Below are 9,716 nucleotides of genomic sequence, written 5' to 3'. Positions count from 1 at the left end.
ATATTTCTTAATTACCAAACATCACTGGAAAGACACATAATTTTGTTTCATGGTTTTTTGCTTCCTCTTTTCTCTCTCTCCTACTGAAGCATACGACTTTTAGGAGGCAGGAAACAGAAATCACTCATTTTCCTTCCTTCTCTACCCCATCTCATTCAAGCTGAGAAAGAGATGTGGTGCTTCTAATAATCAGAGCACAAAGACAATAGCCAACAACTAATTAAGTAGACTTTTATTGCTCAATCACCTTCAGTAACATCTCCAAAAAATAGTTTTCATTTAACAATTATGGAACAAATTTGAAAGGCAGGATGATTCACAACTTGGTAGAGACTTGTACTTCATATAAATGAAAAATATCAGCTCTATAATTTAAATGTTACTTTGGATTTTATTATAAAAGAAAACACTGTGATTATAAAAGTCATAAAAATTGGACTGTATTGTGAAATTACACCAAGGTATCAAACTTTACACAAATGAACAATAAAATTCAATTTCTGCTTATTTAAACATAGTAAACACTGGAAGAAAACCTCCCCCTGCAAAAACAAAAACACCTTAATAATCTAAAGCAACAAAAGAAAAGCCACAACACAAAAACTAATCAATGTGCAAAAATCTGATTTTAAAAAAAAAAAAAAACTGGGGTTGAACAATTATGCTAAATGAAATGTTGAAGTCAATATGTGCTAATTAAATTTTCAAAATGTTCTTAATTTACATTTCCAACTATGTTTTCCTATAATTGACACAAATTTTACTTTTTAAAAGTTAGAAAAGAGACAACTTTGCATTAAAATTGCCAAATTTTGCAACTCTATTTTAAACTCTGAATGGCCTTAAAGTCTTTAAATGTACTTTCTAAACAATAAATAATGTTGGAATAAACCAGAAGACATTTCACATATTTGCACTGCATACGATAACAAGGATGGGATCTACATAAATAAGCTTAAAACATTAAGTTATTTAATATAAACATTTTTTAAATTACAATGTTATATCAATGGCTTAGACGTCCGAAATCTGAGCACTTTAAAAAGAGGATTTCCATGTTAATCTGCAGAGCACATTTACAGAGCTGATGATGTCCATGATATAATCCTTCAAACAGCAAGCTCAGGTGTTATACCTCAGTTTCAGGAGCACATTTCTTTTTACAGAATTTTGAACCTGCCTTTGTGAAAGGAAAAAGTTAGAAAGCTATTATATTCCCACAGAAAATGTAGGTATGTGGAAGAAACAATTTTTTTGGATGAAGAAGTTCATAATTTTGAGTGGTAAACAAATCTGCTTTACAAATACATGCATTTGCACATATAAAATTTTGTTCTACACATCTTTTACAGAAGACTTGGCAAATATGAACATTGGTATGCCACAGCTTTTAAGAACAATTTTATATGTCTAAGACTGGAAACATTCTCACACACACACGCAGACACACACGCTTTAGAAAGGGCATGTGCTATACTTCAGAATGTCCAACATTCAAGAGCATACAGAATCAGCCTTTTATCATACGGAAGTTAGTCCATTGTTTTCTCAAAAGCTGCTGTTTGAGGCTGAAACAGCATTCAGAAAAAAGTAAATTTCAGATGATCAGCATCAGGGTTCACTAGGGTCTTTGTAAACAGACATCTATAAATAAATAAAACAGGGTGGAGACAGAAGATCCTGAGGCGGCTCTGTGGCCAGGTATTCAGTAGCACTAAGCTCCATTCTGAAAATCAAGGCAGCTAAGAAAGTGCAGGGCTGTTGATCTGAATTTATTTTGTAAATGGAGTATGTACACGTTTAATTATTTTGCACCTTGAGGTAAATCAGTACACAGCAATGACTACGGCTTATATACAACTATTTAAGGCAACATTTAAAAATCAATATACGTAGTAAATTATACCTTTTACTGTCTTGCAATGAATGCTATCCATGATCGTTATTTTGCAAAAATAGTGGAGGAAATAGCGTAACTACTTACAACAAGCAGTTCATTACTTAAATATGAGTTACCTTTCTCTTCAATGGAGTAGTCATATCAGATCATTTTGTAAGTCAAGTAGTCAAAAGAAAGCAGAAACTGTTCACAACTAGAAGCATAGTAAAAACATTCTGAGTGCAAAGTATTTTGCAAATCGTGGTTTTTCTGGCACTGCATAATTACTGTACATCATTAAATAAAATCACAGAAACACTATGATCCCAGGTAGTTTTCAGTTTAAAATCACTTCCTGTAAAAGAAGTACAGTTGTTAACCCTTTGATGCCCAGACACAAGGAAATGATGTGAGGAAATCCTCTTGTTCAGGTACATCAGGGGAATTTTAAAAATAGCAGCAAATACTGGGGTCTTTGGAAATGATTATGCTGCTATGTAGAAAAAGGAATCACTTCAATGGAAGCTCATAGATAATAAGCACCGTGGGGTAATACTTACGAATTGCCCTCAGAGTCCACCTCTTTTCAGGTAGAACCGAATGATATCAGCTATATGTTCTAAAGAAAAGCAGCTACATTTCCAGCCTCACATCTGAGGCACAAGTTGAATCCATCATTTTAACTAGAACCTCTCAACAAGGTCTCGGATGAGGAAACTGCATTAGTTAAGAAGAAATTTAGGATGAAGTAAAAACGCCAGAATAGCTAAAATATCAGCTTTTGGCATTCCTCATGACCAATTCTTCACACTTCTGTACTTTAATTATAAATGATTAAAGGGAGCCCTGGAATTTCATTAAAATTTTCATCCTAATATTTGTCACCATTTTTTATATTTCTGCGGCTTCTCAATACTCGAGTTTTGCAAATTATTCTCTTGTCAAATCAGTTTCACAACCCCATTCATCCAGTCCTACAGGCTAAACAAGAACAATATTTATTTATTTCATGTGGAACTAAGAATATATAAAAATGACTAAAAAGATTTGCTAGAAGCTAAAAAGCTTAGACACTAACACAAAATAGGAAGAATGCCATCAGAGTCACACATAAAATGTCTGATTTCGTTTTAAAATATAAATATGGCAGTGCTTTAATATCAAAGATGTAAAATCTGTCAATTGCTTTCAAATAATAAACATAAATGCAAGTGAGCACCAACTATTTACACTAACAATTTACTCTATATTTGTTATTTTTCCAAATGTTTATAAAATATTTAAGCATCACACCAATTAAAATAAATAAAATATTTCAAAATAAAATCAGATAAGAATCTATCATAGTCTACATAATAGAAAGAGTAACATAAACAGAAAATAAAAAGTAATTCTTAATAGAATAAAGTAATACTGATCATAAACCCATCTGAGAGAATTCTGACTCCTGATTATATTTAATCATACTACTCATAATAGAAAAATAATCAAGAACTTGAGAACATGATATAACAATCATTTAAAACAGAGCAAAGGCAAAGAACAGAGTGGGAATTATGGGCTCTACAAGAATATAAGGATTCAGGAAAAAATGTCTACAAAGGCAACAAAATGTAACTGTTGCAAATTGGCATTTCATAGCTTTTAAAATTCATTAAGTTGTAACTGATATGGGTGCTTAATTTTCAAATCACCTGCAATTTTACTTGTCTGTCACAATGGAAATCCAGATGTGGAAGTTTTAAGATTTAAAAAATTATTTTAAACATAAAAGTTAAAAACTACGGTTCTCATCTAGAACGTTTCCATTGTTCCACATTCATCTCTATGGCCAAGAAAAGGCCACAGTTTGTGAAACATGATGGACATCTACAGAAATTAAACACATACATGTTACCATTTTCCCCATAGCGCTGGCATAAAAACTCCCTGTCCTGCCCATAAAGCACGAACAAAAGCGAAATAATATGTGAAAACTTTTAGAAACATGTAAAAATTACAAACATATTAACAAAGCATGTGTCGCTTAAGGTTGATACGACTTGCCACTGATGAACAAAGAGTCAAAAAGAAATAGACCGAAAGCATTTCTCCACAACTTTCTATCGCAAAACAGAAAAAAGTTCTTCCAACAGAATAAATATTTGACTAGTGAGAACCATGTACCTTACTTCTAAGAGACCATTTCATTATATACACAGTCTCCACGGTGCTCATAACAAACTTCAGACACTACTTTTAAAAAAACCAGTAGTCATGCACGAATAGCATGACATACAATATTTTTTATATATAGCAATATGATACACACATATATGTATATATCTATATATAATTTCTCTGGGTTCAATTCTACACTGAAGTTTCGGCATCCACATATTTCTTTCTTGGTTCATCTTCAATGTTTATCTTCACACTCACAGGTTTTTCAGGGCTATTTAAAACAAAGAATAGGCGTAAATAACTTTTTAACAGACAAGTATTAGATTCTAAACATGGCCAATAATGAGTATCAATATTAAGCCTTCTGGGTTTACTATTAACGCTATACATTTAAGACCTGCTATTATAACTGTACTGCCTTCTTTCAATATCAGTAAACTAGAAAGGCAAATATTTAAAACTTTTTCAAAAATTTCACATATTTGCAATTGAAATTTATGTTTTTCTTATAACTGAAGGGGGGGGCCCTAAAATTGGACAGTATATGACTTTTATTAGTTATTTTTAGCTATTTTAGTTTATATGATATGATTTATTAGTTTTACTTCAAGTATAAACAGTAGTAGTATGTGACTTTTATTTCACTGACAAGTCTATTAGTATGTGAAACTTTGTTAATGTAAGTATCAAACAATTTCCTATAGAAAGTAACAAATTTACAAAACTTCTTTCCCAAATTTGGTTCATAAATACAAGAACAACACATCTACTTTAACTTTTCAAGTCGACTGATTTAATTGTAACATGTGAATATCTGAAACAAATTTCTCAAATAGTATACAAAACACACTATAGTTTGCTGCCTTCTCCAGAAAAACTAAAGAAAGGTCCTCCGCCACACATTTTTCTGATAAATGACATAGCCAAGACATTCCCTTTCTTGCCATGTGATTCTGAACTGCAAGACGATCCAAATGAAAAGCAGAAATATACAAGATATGCTAGTATTATTGTAAGATATTTATTTTTATCAGAACTATACTAAAAAAAAAAGGGCCAGCAGTACTGACAAGGTATGAAAAATTACAGAAAGTAAAAAGAATATTTAGTAAAATTCTGGCTGCCAAATGATCCAAAATGTAAGAGTTTAACTTTAAAAATTTATAAGGTTAAGAAGAAAAGTAAAGACACAACCCAACTCAGAAATCGGGAGGGAGGGAGGGAGGGAGGGAGGGAGGAAACATGATGACAGAGATGAGTAAGAAAATGGTTCTAAAAGGAAGCAGGGAAATCATAAGAGCCAACCAGTTATTATCAGAAGACAGAACTAAAAAAGAGAGAAACTAAACAGAAATAGCTATTGACTAAAAACCTGCAAGTTCTGATGCCCAAGCAGAATAAATCAACACCCAAAATAGTGACTCGCACAAACTGTTCACAAAAGAAATCTTGTTAAATATGAATGATAAGACAATAACTCATTTCTTCAGAGACCTAGGGGAATAAAGCGGTAACGATTATAAGAATAAAAACCCTGTGGGCTCAGGCCTTGAAGTAAGGACAAAAGAAAAGAAAAAAGGTTACATGGCTAGAAATGTAAGGAAGGGGTTATATGATATTTTCAACGCGTGGCTTTTATACTGACAAATTGAATGTCTTCCAAATATCTTCAAGAAAAATGTTTATCTCACCTGAAGAAATGGTATGTTAAAACAAAACAAAACATAAGAGAACAATTGTGTTCATGTTTTTTTCTTAGCCCATGAGAAAGCACAACTAAGGTAGTGTTCAACTATAGTATTTAATAGCTAGTAATTCTTTCTTTATATGGTTTCTGGTCTTTTATATATTTACTTCACACAGTCAAATGAAATTTATTATAAAATAGCTTCAATTCTTTTTTGAAATAGGAAACTATGATTTAAAAATAGCAAAACATAGTTACTACCTATACCTTATAGCATACGGTAAGATGATGGATGAAAGGAAGAAGGAAAAAAGGGTAAAAGCAAAGAATTTTTTTTAATGTAAGAAGACTACCAATTAGATAAATTAAGTTAAATTTAATGTCTTGACTGCAAAGCTAACAAGCAAACTGAAAATCGGCTATAGTTAGAAAATGCATAAATATTATAACTACCTCGTGTTAGATCTGGTTACTTTGGCATTCTCAGTATTCATGGCAAGTGCCTTCCACTGTGCAGTTTTGGCCATTTCATCTGATATGTTAACAACTGAGGGATCAACACTGAAGAACAAATATACTTTATGGTTAGTATTCAGTACTTGCAAAAGCACTAACATTGTCATTCTTATCATCTATCTGCTTTCATCAACTTAAAATAGAGAAAACCCTGTCATGCACTTAAAAGATCTAGCAAGGTATCCAAATTTTGGAGTTTTGTTACAAAGTCCTTACGGAGTATTATATCTTTCTTTATGATCAAAACTAGGAACAAGATTAAGACTCTGAAGTAACCAGGACTCAGCAAGATTTATTTATGGAACACTGCTTCAGAGTCCAATCTGGGGCTTCAGCAACACTCTATCAATGATGCCCTTTAACACTCTCAGCTGTAAATATCCTACTGAAATAACATACAAAACTATACTAATGTGCTTATGAGTACCAAAAAAAAAAAATACAGTCTCAAATCAGAAAGCTCTTATAATTGGCATAAATTTAATCTCATCAAATAAATATCCAAAGTATGTAAGGAAAAATTAAGATTACAACTTTAAAAATACTGTTTTTCTTGACTTTTACAAGTCATTAAAAGGAATGCTTGAAAAGGCCACACTTTAAAACTGAAAAAAAGCTCTGAAAATATTTCAACAGATAATACAAAACAGCCTCCTAAATGCCACTTTTAGTTGGCATTCATATATTTAATGTCAAAGTGTATTCTATCAAATTTATCCAAATCAAAAGAACAGAACACTACCCATTTATTATAATAAGAAAGTGTAACCATTTTATATTCCTATGAAATATTATAAAACGTACTTCAAGACCCCAAATTCAATAATGATGATATCCATAAATTATTATTTTAGGGTCAAGGCTGTTAGTTACAAGTACTATGCAAAATATCATAAAGTTAATAGAAATATATTTGAAAGTTCTATTTTTTCATCAAAACAAACATTCATGCAAACAAGTTACAAACAAATGTCAAAGTAGATAATGTAAAATTACCATTATGATGGCAACTAGGTTATAAATGACTAACTAACATTTCACTTACTTAGAATGTGGTTTAAAAATGTACAATTGCAAAGAAGTGTGAAGTGGTCACTGAAAAGTCTTCTATGTATAGCTGCTTTACCTTCACCAAGTCAAGTTTTTTTTAAGAACACAAAATTTGAATGCCCAAGTTTACAACAGCAGAGCCATCCAACCTGAAACTCTGCCTAACCTGAGTAAACGTTTACACATTTACTTGGTTGCCAACTTCAAATAACTAAAGAAAAGAATTCCTGATGAGTTTTTAGCTTCTAAATATCCTTCTCAATGAACAAAGTATATGTTTTGCTTTCCTGCCAAATAAAAATAGATGGGAAAAACTTTGCCTTGAATTATATAAATTTTCACATCAGGGCTTTACAGTTTCCAAATGCTTTCATATATTATCTCATTTGCTCTTCATGGCAAGTAATCCAAAGCTATTTAAGGTAACAAGTAAGCAATCTCCTGGCATTCTTGATGTTAAAATTTTAAGCATAGCAGCATTAATCAGGGCTCATGTCATCACTTAAAAGACAAAAGGAAAACTAGATATCCATTCTTTTTCTTAAATATCAGACAGTATGGACTCCACTTAAATTTGTCAAAGTCCATGTATAATTACACTGATAAAGTGATAAAGCAGGACATAGAAAATAAGTGGCAAACACTCTCAGCAAATTGGTAATAGTTACTAATAACCATCATTGCAGTAGAAGTACATAAATTAATTCATAGTAAATGTAAATTTAGCTGGATATACTACGATTTCTATACTTGGCTTTTTTAATTTAAAGTATATAAAAATCTGAGGAAGAATTGTGAACAGTAACCCAAAATACTACCAATAATATGTTCACATGTTCTCACTCATAAGTGGACCTTAAACAATTATCATAATACTGTAAGAAAGGGATTGGCAGTAGTGGGAAACTGCTGGGGCTGGCGAGTGTGGGAAGGCGGATAGAGGAATGCACCTCATCGACAAGTGAACCTGCATAATGGATATTTGTATATCCAACCCTGAACTGTACCCCACATCTTTGAAATAAAAAAAATGTTTGAAAAATAGCAAGAAGTGTAGAGGGAAATTAGCTGATGAATTCATCCACAACAACTAATCAACATGTACAAGTCCAAATGTGACCGCTGTAAAAACTCTAAAGAATAGTTACAAATTTTTAAAAAACTGAAGAAAGTTAATTAAATAACAACAAATATTTTCTAGCAACTGGCTAGGGGAGAAATCTATATATATTCTAAAACTGATTAGCTAATCAAAAATGGAACAGATATGTCAAAATAGAAACTGGATGTTACACAATTACAGTTTGTTGACCTTTTAAAACTATTTTAAAATGTGCATTTCTCGACCTCTATATCCTTAGTTCTTAAAATTAAATATATAAACCACCAAAATCACATGATAAATGATATATAAAACTTACTAATAATTTTCCACAACATGAGCACTCACTGGCATTGAACAAATTATACCTTTGAAAACTAAAAATTTTAGGACCTCTAAACATAGTTACATATTGGAGGCTCTCAGAAAATGGATTACTGATATCTGAATAGATACAGATAAAGATTACTTAAAATGTTTCACTTTCCAGCACCCACTGACTCCAGTCCTAATGAAGGGCACAGAGGAAAAAGGTATACTATTGAGAGACTGGAAATATCCTCAGAATTTTAAACTCCACTATAACAGATGGAATGATGGAGGACAAGTAAATCTTACGGGTTTGGTATGAAAGTTAATTTAAGGCTTTCATCCAAGTCCAGCTTTTTTTTCATTCCTGCCTACAACCTGGCGGGGAGAGGATGAGGAACTTTTTCTTCACATTGCATGAAGCCCTCCTTTAGTTACATACCAGATGCAGATTTTATCATCTTTCTAAAAATAGAAATCACTACTCGAAAGAATCATGATATGGCTTATTAATGCACTTAACATGTATATAAAATACATTTTCCAAAATAAAGTTACATCTCACCTATACTTTAGGGCCTTAACTGGAATTTGCAAGAGACTTCCCCCTTCATAAGGAAGGTGCACAGTGTCATCGTCATCCTGAAGCATTCGTTCAGCTTCCTTCAGAGCACATATGTGAAGAGATAACATTTCCAGTAAATCAGTTAAAATATACTATTTTAAAGATTTAAAAACCCAAACTGACAATATTTTAAAAATAACGTATCTGCCATGACTGAAAAACTCACTTACAATTAGGAACACATACTTGTAACAAAATAAAGACAACCACTCGTAAAGACTAATTTTAAAATAGCATAACTTCAATTTCCATAAGTCTTTTTAAGTAAGCTTTAAATACTACTTTAAAATAGTTTACATAAATCTGATGATCAATTATTATGTTGGTATACAATGAGACACAATTTTGTGAAACCTCATGTTCAGTAGCGGGAAACGGCTGGGGC

The 9,716-nt window shown here is 31.9% G+C and overlaps 1 protein-coding gene across 5 annotated transcripts in view; it reads right to left on the bottom strand.

The window, feature by feature from the left end:
• Positions 1 to 215: 215 nt before the first annotated feature.
• The window catches only part of SLC4A7 (solute carrier family 4 member 7), an 87,683-nt gene continuing 78,182 nt past the window's right edge, over positions 216 to 9,716 (bottom strand). Inside the window, exons 24-26 of one of the 5 annotated variants that reach the window (XM_008071805.1) lie at positions 9,272 to 9,369; positions 6,183 to 6,290; positions 216 to 4,313 (exon numbers count right to left, since the gene is read on the bottom strand). In XM_008071805.1, coding sequence (XP_008069996.1) covers positions 4,232 to 4,313; positions 6,183 to 6,290; positions 9,272 to 9,369 — 288 coding nt within the window. In that variant the 3' untranslated portion in view covers positions 216 to 4,231. The remainder of the gene's footprint in view (positions 4,314 to 6,182; positions 6,291 to 9,271; positions 9,370 to 9,716) is intronic. The other 4 variants (XM_008071814.2, XM_008071789.1, XM_008071818.2 and 1 more) reach the window with 4 other exon arrangements.

Source organism: Carlito syrichta, unplaced genomic scaffold (assembly GCF_000164805.1).
Source record: "Carlito syrichta isolate Samal-C Ts95f unplaced genomic scaffold, Tarsius_syrichta-2.0.1 Scaffold113587, whole genome shotgun sequence".
NCBI classification, from domain to species: Eukaryota; Metazoa; Chordata; class Mammalia; order Primates; family Tarsiidae; genus Carlito; species Carlito syrichta.
The sequence above is the reverse complement of the archived record's forward strand: the minus strand, read 5'-3'. Positions and strand labels throughout refer to the sequence as shown.